Raw genomic sequence first — 16,419 nt, forward strand, 5'->3', positions numbered from 1 at the left:
GCCGCAACTTTTTAGTCAGGTTGCGTTCATCCAATTGCAATGCTTCTTTTCGCATGTGTAGTCGCGAAAATTCACAAATCTTCGCAAATTATTCACAGAATATTTGCGTAGTCATTGCGGCCAGAGACATACATATTTATTTTCCCTTTAATATCTCAAAAAGTACTGAACGAATTTACACCAAATAAGCAAAAGCATCTCTCAAATTTGGTGTAATTCCGTCCAGCAGTTCGAGTGTAGTCGTATCTAAAGGTCCTAAGGAAATTAACATGGGAAACACAACTTTTTAAACTCCCTCTTTTTCTCGGCCCCTGCCTGAAGGATCACCCCGAAACAGTCTTTGACATCTCGTGTCAGCCTATATTTGACCCAACTTTCATTCATCACATAAATTCTAGGGAATGGGATCCCTCAGTTCATAATGCCAAAGGTGTCACATAAGCTGAGACAGCATCTCAATGAGGTAATGTCCACACCCTTCCTTTCCTAACAATACAACTTCCACCCTTGCAATTCACCCCAACATATTATTGTCAGTGGCGGGTCTTCCTGAAGGGCGGTGGAGCGCCCCCCACGTGTTATTGCTCGGTTTGCTGCTGGCCCACGCTGTTAAAGCACATGTGTGAGGGTGGGATGCGCGGCTGACTACGGCTGATTGCAAGATGATAGCTGCCAATGCCCAGTGCGCGTTGGCCGGCTGGTTTGCGACAGTCAGCCCGACATGCGCACTTCAGACCCTGCAATCAAAGCTGCTGTGATACATGTGGGCGATTGCAGCACAGGCCCCGCGCCTCAAAATGAGCACTGGTTAGCCTGCTCCAACCAATCCTGGAACTGCTCATACTGAAAAAAAGCATTGGAGCAGCACCAGATTGGTTGTTGGCACTCGAAAGGAAGTCCACCACCTTCCCTCCCTGTCTTGCTCGTCGTCACCCTGGGAGAGGAGAGCCAGCGGGCACCAGCAGCATCTTGGGTGAGTTTTTTGGCACCGCGCCCCCCCCTCAATTTTCAATAACACTAGCCACTCCCAGGTATTGGCCTTTACTAAGTTTTGAACCGACCCTCAGAAAGGGGTGGACAGGGCATGGACCAATTGCCAAGACAGACTCTTGGATATAGCTGGTCCATTTACTGGAATACTGGCCATAGCAGAGGACGCAAGACTCGAGGGCACAGAGGTTCACACCGCCACTTTGTCTAGTTGGGCTCCAAGGGCTACATGCCATCAAGGTAATGCAAATGCAGCCATGCATAGGAGCAGTATGAGTTTACTTTTAAAACTGGTCCCAAATTGGAAAATCTGGCAGCTAAAAAGGGGGGTGGGCAGAAAGCAAATGGCTTTTTTATTGTGATTTTTTCATCGAGAAACTAAACAGATATGTGGCTACCTTTGCGTCCATTTCCTTGATAAAGATCTGTAGATCTGGGATTTTTGTCTGGGCTGACACAGGCAGTAGCCTCTCTACCAGCCAATATCCCTCAAGCGGAAATTACTACTAAACCAGAGGCTCTGACCAATTCCCACAGGAATTCAAACCACAGTTTTACCTTAGAGGATTCGGACACCGTGGTTACTGAAATAGAGGATCCCAAAATCCAGGCAAGTCTTTTTCCTTCTAGCCATCCTCCAGTAGGTCGTCTATGTTCTCTCCTCCTGCATGATAAGCGATCACATCAGATCCTTGAGATCTACAAACCAATCAGGGCTATTGTACAGATCGTTAGGATCAATAAATACAAACCTTGTTACCTCATCTTCTGTCTTTTGTCACAGACCAGGATCTTTCACTTTCTCAGGAGGTAAATTCACTTCTTCTAAATTAAGCTACAGTGATAACTTTGTTCAATCTGTCTTTCTTAGCACGTTTTTTAGTTCACAGAAAAATACAAATTTCCGCCCAGTCATCATCCTAAGGTCGTTTAACAATTTTGCAGCATACGTTCACTTCAAAATGAAGATAATAAATCAACTAAGGGACTCCCTGCTAGAGAAAGACTGCATGGTCCACTTGGGCCTTCTAGATGCATATCATGAACTTTTTCTACACCCTTCCTACAGGAAATTCCTACAGTTCCAGTGAAAAACACATTTCCAAATCAAAGCTTCTTATTCGGTCTCTTCTTCAGCACCTTGGTGTTTCACCAGTCATAAGACCCATCAGACTCACTTGAGGGCACAGGTGGCATGATAAATTTCATATCTGGATGACTTTCTTCTTTGGACTCAAGCGAAGAATCTATAAGCCACCTTCTTCAGAATCTAGGGTTCCTAGTTTACAAAGGCAAATCTGCTTTAATTCCTTCAAAACGATGGAATCTTGAGGTTTTCTGATAGACTCAGGGAAAGCACTTCTTCAACATTCCCAAGAGAAGGTATATTTGAAACCAAAGAAGATTCATAAAACTTAGACAACGTCCACTCTATCTCATAGACTCTTCGCAAGAATCGTAGGCCTTCTAGCCTTCTCAACTCAAGCCATCCTTACGGGTTCTCTTCACTATTGCAGGCTGTAAAGGTTGAAAATTCACAGCCGCCAAAAAGGGCTGTCTTATTCAGACATGGCAATTAGATCCCGAGTCCCGCAACCATTTGGATGCATGGAACCTGAAGGCAATGTGAAGGCTGGATATTCTATAAAAATGTAATGCAAGTCGGATTGATTGGAGCGTAAAATGGGGTCAGTGCTCGACTGCAGTCCATGGTCACAAGAGGAGTCTTTTGCAAAACAAACTTTTGGAAAAACAGAATAAGTTGCGTCTTTGTATGGACAATATCTCAGTAGTAAGGCAATCCCACTATTTGGGGTAATTTCTTTTATACCTTTGGCCAAACTAGCTAAAAACATTTGAGAGTTTTGTCTTCAGAGAAAAATTTCAAAGGAAGTAGAAAACTTTCCGGGCAACCTGAACACTATAGAAGGTTGGTGCTCCGAGCATCTTCAAGATGTGAGCCATTGGCATCTTCACCCTACAATTTCCAGAAGCTTTTTTCCAAATTTGGACCCTATGTAATGGCTTGCTTTGCTTCTCGAATAAATGCTCCACTTACCTCCTTTTACTGTTGGAGACCAGGTCTAGGGAATAGATGCTTTTCTTTTTTGGTTTCTTTAGCTAAACTTTGCTTTTCTCCCTTTGTCATGATAGCACAGGTCTTGGCTCAAGAACATCCCCCAAAAGCTACCTTACTATTGATATCTCCCCTATTTCAGGGTCAGCCTTGGTTCCCTACTGTCCTGGAGTAATCAACAGACTCCCCCATCCTAATTCCTTCATCTCCCAGTTTTCTTCTCAATCACAAACGTCAAAATCACAAAATGATTGCCAATCAGTCCTTTACATCGGTAGCATGGATGGTTTCGGGTCACCCTAGAGAACCCCAGGAATTTTGACAGCAGCTGCTCAGCTCACAGGCCAATCCTGGGCCCTAGGAATGACCAAACAGTACAAACCCTCCTGGTTGGTCTGAAATAATTCGTGCATGGACAGGGGTGCAGATCCCTTTTCAGCAGAAGCCATTCAAGTAGTTCATTTCTTAGCATCCTTGCGCCTCAAGGTACAGAATGCAAATATGTACAGGTTGGGAATTTCATTGGTACATGCATGAATGGATGTTAGACCAGTTGGAAGGCATCCCTCATTTGTCAACTTTTAAAGGGTTAAGATTTACTATCCCTGTTTTCCCTAAATATAATCAAATGTGGAATATAAATTTGATTTTAACTTTGTTCCTGAATTGATCTGAAGTGCTTCTTCATCTATAAATGCTTGTCTGTAAAGTTAACGTTCCTACTCTTCTTGGTCTCTCTGAGATGACTTTCAGATGTTATCGCTTTCAATGCCGCGTCAGTCCAATATACTTCTTCTGGTGTTTGTTTCAAAGTCTAGAGAAGAACTAAACAAATTTAATGGGTGTCTTGTATCCTCATTTTCCTCTTCACCCTAAACTCTATGTAGGACATTGTTTCAAAGAGTATGTTTGGAAAACAAAAGACTTGAGAATGTCCTTCTCAAACTCCCTCATAATTTCACTTAAAACTCCTCACAAACCAGTTTCTTCTCCCACTTTGGACCCTGGGTTAAATAAGCCATGAATTTAGCAGCCACTGACACGTCTGCTTTTGGTGCTGGCCCCACGGGGGTGCTGTGGCATCAAAACCTTTTTGGGCTGGTGCGGGATTGGAGGACAATCTCAGATCACCAGATTATTCCAATGTTTTGACTTTTAGAACCTTTTATTGCAAACCCATTCCTTGTGTCGCTAGTTTTGTGGCTAGTGCTGTAAACTAGCATAATATGAGCATAACATGAGCCTCCGGTCTTGTAATAAAATGTAGATTTTCTTAGCTTTAGTGAAAGAAATAACTGATTTTATTAGCTCACCACATTTACTAAATTTTTTCATGCTTTAGTGCCTACCAAAGCCACAAGTCACGCAGCGTAAAGTGGTTTGTCAGAGGGATAATGTCCTTAGAGCCAACAAGCGTTTCAGGGTGAATGACGTCTACTCCGACCAAGACGCTCCTCATGCTGTCTGCGGAGCCCCTCACAAATGCAACACAGACTTCTTGATATCAACCTTGACTTTGAAAAGTTTACTTTTCTATGGGCATTCACAATTATTTTATTTACTGATAGTATGTTTGAAAACTCTTGATTCTCTCCTGCAAGAAAGGAGCACTTGTTGGACCTAATCTAGAGGTTTATTGGGTATGTGGTAGCTGATTGGTTGTCAGCACTGTGATGATGTGATATGGTAATTTGTTTCTCAAGTTTTCATGGGTAATGTAGTTGCTCGTTGTCGGACCTGGCCCTTTTGCAGGGTTATCCCCAAATGTTTTGCCTTCCTCCTTCTGTTTTTCTGTCTCTTTTTGTTGGAATTAGGACTCTGGGCACTTTACCAGTGTGCTCTGTCCTTTAAACGTGGTATAATTGGCTTACACCTGTTAGGCACATTTAATTTACCTATAAGTACCTTGTACAGTGGTATCACATGTGCCCAGGGCCTGTTAATTAAATGCCACTAGTGGGTCTGCAGCACTGCTTGTGCCACCCACAGAAGTAGCCTTTCAAACCTGTCTCAGGCCTGCCACAGGCAGGCCTGTGTGTGCGGTTTCATTGCCACATTGACTTGGCATTTAAAGTTACTTGCCAAGCCTGAAACTCCCATTTTACTACATATAGGTCACCCCTAAGGTAGGCCCTAGGGACCCTATGGGCAGAGTGCTGTGTAGGCAAAAGGTAGGACATGTGCCTTTATTGTGTGGCATGTCCTAGTAGTTACAAACAGCCAATTTGGTTTCTCACTGCTGTAAGGCCTGCTTCTCTCATAGGTTAGCATTGGAAATTCCCTTAAACGTACGTAAGTGGTAATTTCTGATCTGTGAAGAGTAGCTTGGGCATGTTTGGTATGTTTGGAATAGTAGTCAGAAATCCTGTTTATTGGGGTAGGTGGATTTCTTATTACTATTGTGGAGATGCCACTTTTTGAAAGTGAGCATTTCACTGTGCTTATGACTCTTGTGCTTTGCACCCTGGCTCCAATCCAGATCTAGGATACAGTGACAGCTGGGCTTTGTGCATACTTTCAAGACAGCAATCACACAGGGAGTGTGGAGGTGTAACAGGATTACATCTGCAAAGTGAATGTTTTTTGCTGGGATGGTATAGAGGGAGACGTGGCGCACTTACATTTGTATAGGCTGTGTCCTGCCCCCACACAAAAGGCCTTGTTTACCCCCTACTGATGTCTGGAGCAAGGGATGGAATTGAAAGGGGGTGTTGTGCACTTTTAAGGTTCTTCTGAAGTGTCCGCTATATCAAAGACATTTTGAGTATAAGTACAGGGGTTGTAATTTTGGGATACTGCGTGGGACTTGTAAGCAGACGCTGCTGGCTCTACATGCTACACCTTGCCAGAGACTGTTGTGTTGTCGGCACAGACCGACAATGGGACTACTTGCGTGTTGGGCTGATGGAAGGACAGCTTCTCTGCAAAGACATCTTATGCACTGGCTGCCCACCTGGCATGTGCACCCTCAGTTGTTCTCCAGGGGCAGATTGGCAGCCTCCCCTCCCCACTCCTGTTTACTCTGCGCGAGCCTATCGTCCTGAAGGGCCCCATCGTTAGAGCTGGTTTCTGCTTTGGACCGTGCCCCTTGACTTAGCGCTGGGAGAGCGCTTCCTAATTTCCCCTTCTATGGCGCTCAGCACACGGTGAGTGCTTTGCCCAGGAGGAAGTTGTGTAGGCTGAACGGGCCTTCCAAAGCTGGCCTGACCAGGAGGGCCCTCTCTATGGACAGCATGGGGAGCACTGTCCTCCTTGTCACCTTAAGCGTGTGGTGAGTGCTTTCCTACTCGGATTCTAGGACAGGCCCCCAGCTGAGGGTGAATGTGACAGATGATTATTCAAGACCAGAAGAGGTCTCCAATGTGACCGGCACCTGGGAGGCCCCGGAAGGGTCCAGGAGACGAGGGGTGGTCACACCAGCCTGAGTGATCAGAGCAACGCTGCCTTGGTGGTGGCGGCTGCACCACACATTCGTGGGCAGACGCCCCTCACTGTATAGGTGTCCCCACAATGTGCCGGCCATCCCTGGGGGCAGCCTTCCTGTTCTCCATCGCAGTGCAGGGGATTGAGGGCCTCCAACGGGCCCCGTGAGGCTGACGTCAGCACCGTCGTCCCACGGTGTGCCGTGGGTGGCTGAGCCCCTGGTGCCCAGTTTTATGGAGGGTGGGGCTTGCGTTGCAGCTGCAGCGTGTGATCGTGGGCAGCAGCCTATCACTACTGCAAGGAGGGGGGGACCCCGCAAGGCCTCCCCGTGGTGACCTGAGGTGTGTGGGTGCGTGGAGGGAATGCTGTTTCCCTAACAGTTCTAGGAGGCATACTGATCCGTGTAGGCACTCATCCGGGGCTTGCAGGACAGAAAGGAAACCTCGACGGAGCTCCTGTTCCTGCAGAGCTTCTTTGTACGTGACGTGGTGGGTTTCCACTTACCGAATAACCCACAAAAGGCGCACAGGTGCGCTGTAGCCCTCGAATGGAAGGTACTTTGGGGTGATTGTTTTATGTTCTACATTTCACTATTGTATTTTATGCCCTCAGTGTTTTGGCTGCATTTTCTCACCTGGTGTGATTTCATATGTTGTTTCACTCTGTCTGGATAACCAGCATATTTCAGGATCCGCATTGTATGCATAGGGAGGGTGGCTTTTTCATGACGTGCAATGTGGGAACATTTCTTTTATTTAACTCATCATGATGTTTGACAGTTGCCTAGTTGCCAAGGTAATCACTGTTTTAAGAGGTTTTGGTCTATGTTTTCTGAACAATATATTTTATATTTTTACATACTAGTGTGTGGAGTCTCTCTTGTGGTGTATTTATTGTGTCACTGAAGCATGTGTGTTGTGCAAACGCTTCACACATTGCCTCTGGGATGGGCCTGACTGCTCTGGCCAGGCTACTAGGGGTGAGCAGGAGTTATCTTGGACGTGTACCTCCTTTGCCCTGACTAGAGTGGTGGGTTCTGCCTGTGCCTACCCCACCCAACCAGAAACCCATTTCTAACACTCATCTGGGCTGCTGTGTAAATAAACAGAAGAAAATAAACCACAATGCTCGCCCTGTGTCTTCAACAAAACCACCACCAAATCACATGTATCCTACACCGAGAGTAAGAAAATGTGTTTACGACACTCTGTGCTGTCCACTTACAGGGCTCCATTTTTACACTTGGAAAATCACAGGTGAGAAACGGTGCAGAGCGCCCCCTCCTGGCACAGGAACTCGTGGACACAATTCACATGGCCTTACACCACTTCCCAGTCAAGTTATTTTAAAAGTGTCATAGAGATGGCTGAAATGTGACCCACCAGCCACACTACACTGAAGGGAGCCACCTGCTGCCTTTTCCCCCACACTCACACAGCAGTCTGGACGTAAAAACATCTATAGGAAGTAAATGTGTACTACTTTCTTCTGTGAAAGTTGCTTCTGCATCAGCGTATGGTCAGTGGTTGGCTGTGTCCTCCAGCAGGCAGAGGCGTGCTTCATTTCTGCCAGGGTGATGTGGTATGTATTCCAGGTGGAAGAGGTTGCAAATTACAACCTTGCCCAACCACAAATGTTCCTCGCACCATCACACCCCACCCCCCACCCATCACACTACCACCATCACTCTTAATTCTCACTCTTGGACCTTGCACGTGTCTGCTGGGGCGGCCATCTGTGAGAAAGTAGCCTCTTTCTAGCCTTGTTACCCCCACTTTTGGCCTGTTTGTGAGTGTATGTCAGGGTGTTTTCACTGTCTCACTGGGATCCTGCTAGCCAGGGCCCAGTGCTCATAGTGAAAACCCTATGTTTTCAGTATGTTTGTTATGTGTCACTGGGACCCTGCCACCCAGGACCCCAGTGCTCATAAGTTTGTGGCCTATATGTATGTGTTCCCTGTGTGGTGCCTAACTGTCTCACTGAGGCTCTGCTAACCAGAACCTCAGTGGTTATGCTCTCTCATTTCTTTCAAATTGTCACTAACAGGCTAGTGACCAATTTTACCTATTTACATTGGCTTACTGGAACACCCTTATAATTCCCTAGTATATGGTACTGAGGTACCCAGGGTATTGGGGTTCCAGGAGATCCCTATGGGCTGCAGCATTTCTTTTGCCACCCATAGGGAGCTCTGACAATTCTTACACAGGCCTGCCCCTGCAGCCTGAGTGAAATAACGTCCACGTTATTTCACAGCCATTTTACACTGCACTTAAGTAACTTATAAGTCACCTATATGTCTAACCTTTACCTGGTAAAGGTTAGGTGCAAAGTTACTTAGTGTGAGGGCACCCTGGCACTAGCCAAGGTGCCCCCACATTGTTCAGGGCCAATTCCCCGGACTTTGTGAGTGCGGGGACACCATTACACGCGTGCACTACATATAGGTCACTACCTATATGTAGCTTCACAATGGTAACTCCGAATATGGCCATGTAACATGACTATGATCATGGAATTGCCCCCTCTATGCCATCCTGGCATAGTTGGCACAATCCCATGATCCCAGTGGTCTGTAGCACAGACCCTGGTACTGCCAAACTGCCTTTCCTGGGGTTTCACTGCAGCTGCCGCTGCTGCCAACCCCTCAGACAGGCTTCTGCCCCCCTGGGGTCCAGCCAGGCCTGGCCCAGGATGGCAGAACAAAGGACTTCCTCTGAGAGAGGGTGTTACACCCTCTCCCTTTGGAAAATGGTGTGAAGGCAGGGGAGGAGTAGCCTCCCCCAGCCTCTGGAAATGGTTTCATGGGCACACATGGTGCCCATTTCTGCATAAGCCAGTCTACACCGGTTCAGGGACCCCTCAGCCCTGCTCTGGCGCGAAACTGGACAAAGGAAAGGGGAGTGACCACTCCCCTGACCTGCACCTCCCCTGGGAGGTGTCCAGAGCTCCTCCAGTGTGCTCCAGACCTCTGCCATCTTGGAAACAGAGGTGCTCCTGGCACACTGAACTGCTCTGAGTGGCCAGTGCCATCAGGTGACGTCAGAGACTCCTTCTGATAGGCTCCTCCAGGTGTTGCTAGCCTATCCTCTCTCCTAGGTAGCGAAACCCTCGCCAAACCCTCTTTTCTGGCTATTTAGGGTCTCAGTCTCTTGGGATTCCTTAGATAACGAATGCAAGAGCTCATCCGAGTTCCTCTGCATCTCTCTCTTCACCTTCTGCCAAGGAATCGACTGCTGACCGCGCTGGAAGCCTGTAAAACTGCAACATAGTAGCAAAGACGACTACTGCAACTCTGTAACGCTGATCCAGCCGCCTTCTCGACTGTTTTCCTGGTGGTGCATGCTGTGGGGGTAGTCTGCCTCCTCTCTGCACTAGAAGCTCCGAAGAAATCTCCCGTGGGTCGACGGAATCGTCCCCCTGCAACCGCAGGCACCAAAGAACTGCATCACCGGTACCTTGGGTCTCCTCTCAGCACGACGAGTGAGGTCCCTTGAATCCAGCAACTCTGTCCAAGTGACTTCCACAGTCCAGTGACTCTTCAGTCCAAGTTTGGTGGAGGTAAGTCCTTGCCTCCCCACGCCAGACTGCATTGCTGGGAACTGCGACTTTTGCAGCTACTCCGGCCTCCGTGCACTTCCGGCAGAAATCCTTTGTGCACAGTCCAGCCTGGGTCCACAGCACTCTAACCTGCATTGCACGACCTCCTAAGTTGTTCTCCAGCGACGTGGGACTCCTTTGTGCGACTTCGGGTGAGCACTGTTTCACGCATCCTCGTAGTGCCTGTTTCTGGCACTTCTGCGGGTGCTGCCTGCTGCTGAGAGGGCTCCTTGTCTTGCTCGATGCCCCCTCTGTCCCCAGACGCAATTGGCGACATCCTGGTCCCTGCTGGGCCACAGCAGCATCCAAAAACACTAACTGCACGATTTGCAGCTAGCAAGGCTTGTTGGTGGTCTTTCGGCGGGAAAACACTTCTGTACGACTCTCCACAGCGTGAGGGATCCGTCTTCCAAAGGGGAAGTCTCTAGCCCTTGTCGTTCCTGCAGAAACCTAAGCTTCTACTGTCCAGTGGCAGCTTCTTTGCACCCACAGCTGGCATTTCCTGGGCATCTGCCCATCTCCGACTTGCTTGTGACTTTTGGACTTGGTGCCCTTGTTCCACAGGTACCCTATATTGGAAATCCACAGTTGTTGCATTGTTGGTTTGTGTCTTTCCTGCATTATTCCTCTAACACGACTTCTTTGTCCTTAGGGGAACTTTAGTGCACTTTGCACTCACTTTTCAGGGTCTTGGGGTGGGCTATTTTTCTAACCCTCACTATTTTCTAATAGTCCCAGCGACCCTCTACAAGGTCACATAGGTTTGGGGTACATTCGTGGTTCGCATTCCACTTTTGGAGTATATGGTTTGTGTTGCCCCTATCCCTATGTGTCCCCATTGCATCCTATTGTAACTATACATTGTTTGCACTGTTTTCTAAGACTATACTGCATATTTTTGGTATTGTGTACATATAGCTTGTGTATATTTTCTATCCTCATACTGAGGGTACTCACTGAGATACTTTGGCATATTGTCATAAAAATAAATTACCTTTATTTTTAGTATAACTGTGTATTGTGTTTTCTTATGATATTGTGCATGTGACACTAAGTGGTACTGTAGTAGCTTCACACGTCTCCTAGTTCAGCCTAAGCTGCTCTGCTAAGCTACCATTATCTATCAGCCTAAGCTGATAGACACCCTATACACTAATAAGGGATAACTGGGCCTGGTGCAAGATGCAAGTACCCCTTGGTACTCACTACAAGCCAGTCCAGCCTCCTACACCCTATCCCTATGTGTCCCCATTGCATCCTATTGTAACTATACATTGTTTGCACTGTTTTCTAAGACTATACTGCATATTTTTGCTATTGTGTATATATATCTTGTGTATATTTCCTATCCTCTCACTGAGGGTACACTCTAAGATACTTTGGCATATTGTCATAAAAATAAAGTACCTTTATTTTTAGTATAACTGTGTATTGTGTTTTCTTATGATATTGTGCATATGACACTAAGTGGTACTGTAGTAGCTTCACACGTCTCCTAGTTCAGCCTAAGCTGCTCTGCTAAGCTACCATTATCTATCAGCCTAAGCTGCTAGACACCCTATACACTAATAAGGGATAACTGGGCCTGGTGCAAGGTGCAAGTACCCCTTGGTACTCACTACAAGCCAGGCCAGCCTCCTACACCATCTTGTAATGGTTTTTTATACATTGCTCTTTATTTCAATGGACTCTTGAAAAAAATAACTTGTGACTCTTCTTACTGACTGTTTTCTAAAGCTAATTTTATGCATATTTACATGTACTCGAAATGAAATGTAATATCTAACTGGTGATCATCGTACAGTAATTAGCAAATAGTTCTGAAATCATGCAACAGGTTTAACTTTTTGGACAAAAATGACACCAAAATTAAGAGCATTTTCTTAAAGTAATCAGTAAATCAGAGCAATTAATTTTATGTTAATGACTATAACTGTGCTTTCAAAAGCATCAAATAATCATCTTTAAGTCACCAGGAGCAATCACATCCTGTGAAGTAATCAGAGAGTCACTTTCAAGTCATCCTGAAATCATCAGGCAGAGCGGCTAAACTTTGTTGATGACTTCAAGAGCTTGATGACGTCTGACGACGAGAAAGTGACTTGTGCAGTAGTTTGAAGATCATCACATTACTCTGGGTGGCTTCTCAAGTCATCCAGTGGGACCGGGATAAACGCTAAGAGGCGGCCACGCGCGCAGGCGCACCCGAGGCAGTGATCATGTAACCAGTTGTGTTACTGTTCACAAAAAGAACATTACAAAGTAGCTGCCGGTGCATCAATGCGCATGTACGCACAGGTGCCCAACTCTGAATGCAGCTCTTGCACAGAAAACATTCCAAGGAAACAAGCACTGGCAAAGACAAATGCTCAGCTGTAAAGCCAGACAGACTGAGTTTGTTAGTGCAGGTGTTTTATGCCCGTGTGGACAACCATTTTTCTTTTTTTGCGATGCTGTAAAGCATAATCAAAAAGCACTGAGAAAGCCAAAAGGCGAGACTTATTGGCGCTGCCAATGCTTGTTTAGCAGGCCAACCCTCCCTCTGTTTGCCTCAACAATTAATAAAGATGAGATGGTTCCATCCGGTGCAAACAGCTCTGCGGCACCTTTGAAGTGTTTCTCGGTTTGATGATGTCCCCATCGGTTCTGTACTTGTCCGGACAGTGCAATACCGACCTCCTCCAGGAGCCCCCTCCCCTCCCGGGGGCCCTCCAATGTAAGGGTCGGTCACTTACTTGTGGTCTCTAGATGAGAAGAGCTACGGCTCTTCGACCCGTCCAATCCCTGCAGTCTGAGAGTAAAGTGCAGCGCCTAGACTTTGTGCCGGACTTTATCTGTGCTGGGAGCTGAGTCATGGAGAGAGGTGGGAGAGGGAGGGACAGGGAGGAGAGGGAGGGAGAGAGGGGGAAGGAAGAGAGGGTGGGGAGGGAGGGAGAGAGAGGGACAGAGAGCGAGATATGGAGGGGGAGGGAGAATGAAAGACGGAGAGAGAGAGGGAGGGGGTAGAGAGAGAGAGAAAGAGGAAGGGAGGAGGAGGAAGGGCGCAGGAGAGCGAGAGAGACTTGCAGAGAGGGAGGGAGAGACAGATAGGGAGGGGAACAGAGAGGGAGGGAAGGAGAGACAGAGAGGGAGGGGTAGAGAGAGAGAGAAAGGGAGAGAGGGGAGCGAGAGGGAGGGCGCAGGAGAGAGAGAGGAAGGGAGGGAGAGAGAGTCGGAAAGAGAAGAGAAGAGAAGGAGAGGGAGAAGGAAGGGACGGAGGGAGGGAAAGAGAGGGAAGGAAAGAGAGGGGGGAGAGAGAGGAGGGAGGGAGGGAGACGGAGAGCGAGAGAGGGAGCCAGGAGAGAGAGAGAGAGAGCGAGAGAGGGAGCCAGGAGAGAGAGAGAGAGAGAGAGAGAGAGAGGGTGCCAGCAGGAGAGAGAGAGAGGGAGGGAGGGAGAGAGAGAGAGAGAGAGAGGGTGCCAGCAGGAGAGAGAGAGAGGGATGGAGAGAGGGAGAAAGGGACTGGAAGAGAGAGGGATTGAGAGGGACTGATAGAGAGAGGGAGCGGGGGAGAGAGCTGGAGAAGCAGAGAGAGGGAGGGGGAATGGAAGTTGTGGTCTGTGGCACTTAGCTCTGAACTACCCCTAGGCGGGGGGGGGGGGCAGTAAACACAACTGTGGTGGTCCATAAACATGATATGTAGAGTGTTGGCACGCGCTGCCGCATGGAGCGGCGGGGCAGGAGGATTGGTGGGCGGAGTGAGAGAGCCGATTGGCGCTAGAGACGCTGGGGGGAAGCGCTGCTCCTTAATTATTGTGTCACTTACAATAGACTCTTAGGGGCAGATTTACAAGCCCATAGCGCCACTGGAGAGTCACTTTTTGCGACGTTCTGGTGGTGCTGAGCACTGCGCCATATTTACAAGGAGGTGTAATGCCACGTTTTGTGATACCCCGGTAGCGCTGTGCTCTTCGTATTTATAAGGCAGCGCTAGGCCACTTTTTGTGGCTTAACGTCACCTTGTAAGTGTGGCCCCCCTGATGCAGTCTTCTGCAGTGGGAGTTGCTGTGGGCATTTCCAGGCGACACCCATTGTTTTTGACGCTGCCCCAGATTTACAAGAATTTGTAAATCTGTGGGAGCACCAAAAACTAATGCCACCCCCGGGGTGGCGTTAGCATGGCGCAACAAGGAGAAATGCTTTCATTTCTCCTTGTTTTTGCTTTTTCCATGTGTGCTGCACTCTGCAGCAAACATAGAAAGAGCAAAACGCCATGAAGGATTGTTCATGTGCAGGAAGGTGTCCCTTCCTTCACAATAAAAATCATTACCTAATGGCGATTTGGCACTTCTGTCAAAAATCGAGGAAAGGTAAATGAATGTTAGAAAAATACACTTATTAATTAACTTCAAATATTACAAATCTTGAAAGTCTGTTTATACAATACTACTTTTCTTTTCATATTATTATACCCATTATTATATTCCCTCCACATATATTCCCTTACTATGTATTTACATATCTATTTATTTATTAGTCTAGTGCTACTGTACTAGAGAAAAATAAATACAAATAAATAAAATAAAATCTATAAATAAAATTCAAATTATAAATAATTAATTTAAATTAAAACACTTTAAAAAGTATGTATATATATATATATGTGTGTGTAAAATAAAAAAATAAAAAAATAATATAAATTTTACTCTCTTGTAAGCTTTACTCAGTCTCACCATCACCCTATACCTCTATGAATCTATCCTCCATCCCCACTCTGACTCATCCCAAACCCATTCTACTACTTTCATCTCCAAATTAGCCCTGCCTAAGATCTTCCCTTCTCTAGCATATCTAGCTCACCACAAACCACAATTTACTACTGTGATCTCCCAATGAACCCTACTAAATTCTCCCTCATTTATCTCACCTTTGACTCATCCAAAACCCTCCTGCCACAGACTCTTCCCTTCTCCATCTCTCCTTTAGTCATCCCAAGCCTCATCCTATTACTATAAACTTCCAATTAACACTTCTGGAGTCTTCACTCCTTTACCACTCCGTTACTCCAGTCAATCCAACTAACAAGCTCACATATTCTCTGCTCAAATTAACTCATACTAGTACTAAAACTGTACTCATATTTCCCTATACTAATCAACCACTAATTCCTCTTGGGTTCCGTAGTAGCGTGCTACTTGCTGAAAAGTGCTTCAACGCCTCATCAGTGGTAGTAAGCGCTATATAAATGCAATTACAATTACAATGAATTGAATTACAGATTCTACAGACTTGTACTTAAAGTTTCGGCACTTGTGGATTGTTTACGGCATCACACTCCTCAAGTTGAAAAATTCTCCATGTCTGCGGATCGGTGATTCCCACACCTTGATTGTAATAAACGTTATCTCTAGTTTTCATAGCTAGTAAACATATATGTAGTCAGAGATTCTATTGTAGGTGAACGGAAGTGTTCTAATGGCTGCAATACAACCACCACCATTACATTTGGCCAAGCCTGGTGAACCACAATAGAATGGGGACCATGGGAATTTGAAGCTGACGTGGAGGCTTTGGAGGCAGAAGAATGAACTCCAGAAAGGTATTTGTCCCTGTTAAGGCATAGATTGGGAGCCACAGGATTAACGATTTGCCACCATTGGAAAATCCAGGGAATGTTGATGGATACTGTTAGACCTGACAGCCTTAAGGTGGGCGTCCCCCAACTTTTTGCCTGATTCCCCCTACTTTACCGACACTATTTTTGCTGGTTTTTGCACTTCACCACTGCTAACTAGTGCTAAAGTGCACATGCTCTCTCCCTTAAGCATGGTAACATTGGTTCATACCCAATTGGCATATTTGATTTACTTATAAGTCCCTAGTAAAGTGCCCTACATGTGCCCAGGGCCTGTAAATTAAATGCTACTGTGTGTTCTTTGGAGGCGGGGCAGGAGCCCTTTAAAACTCGTTCGCGCTCCCGCCGTCGCGGGAAGCGCTGTGTGTTCTTTGGAGGCGGGGCAGGAGCCCTTTAAAACTCGTTCGCGCTCCCGCCGTCGCGGGAAGCGCTGTGTGTTCTTTGGAGGCGGGGCAGGAGCCCTTTAAAACTCGTTCGCGCTCCCGCAGCGCGGGACGCGCGCGGGCGGCGCCCGGGCGAAGCCCGGGCCAAGGGCGGGCCCGTCCTGCGCCCGTCAGCGGCTGACAGAGGCTGGGCTGGGCCACTCCCCTAACATCTATCTCCCAAGAAGGCCATATTGTACTCAGTCCCTTTTGTTATTTCCTACTCTGTCTCCCCAGTCAGCTGTTCCATTTAATCTGACACCTTATCATTTAACCTTGCACCTACACTAACA

At 46.9% G+C, this 16,419-nt stretch overlaps 1 protein-coding gene across 1 annotated transcript in view; it reads right to left on the reverse strand.

Moving 5' to 3' along the window:
- LOC138293740 (glutathione S-transferase P 1-like) overlaps positions 1-12,981 on the reverse strand; it is a 113,293-nt gene extending 100,312 nt beyond the window's left edge. Inside the window, exon 1 of the mRNA XM_069233078.1 lies at positions 12,826-12,981. Coding sequence (XP_069089179.1) covers position 12,826 — 1 coding nt within the window. The 5' untranslated portion in view covers positions 12,827-12,981. The remainder of the gene's footprint in view (positions 1-12,825) is intronic.
- Between the last annotated feature and the right edge of the window lie 3,438 nt (positions 12,982-16,419).

This window comes from Pleurodeles waltl, chromosome 4_2 (assembly GCF_031143425.1).
Source record: "Pleurodeles waltl isolate 20211129_DDA chromosome 4_2, aPleWal1.hap1.20221129, whole genome shotgun sequence".
Taxonomy (NCBI): Eukaryota; Metazoa; Chordata; class Amphibia; order Caudata; family Salamandridae; genus Pleurodeles; species Pleurodeles waltl.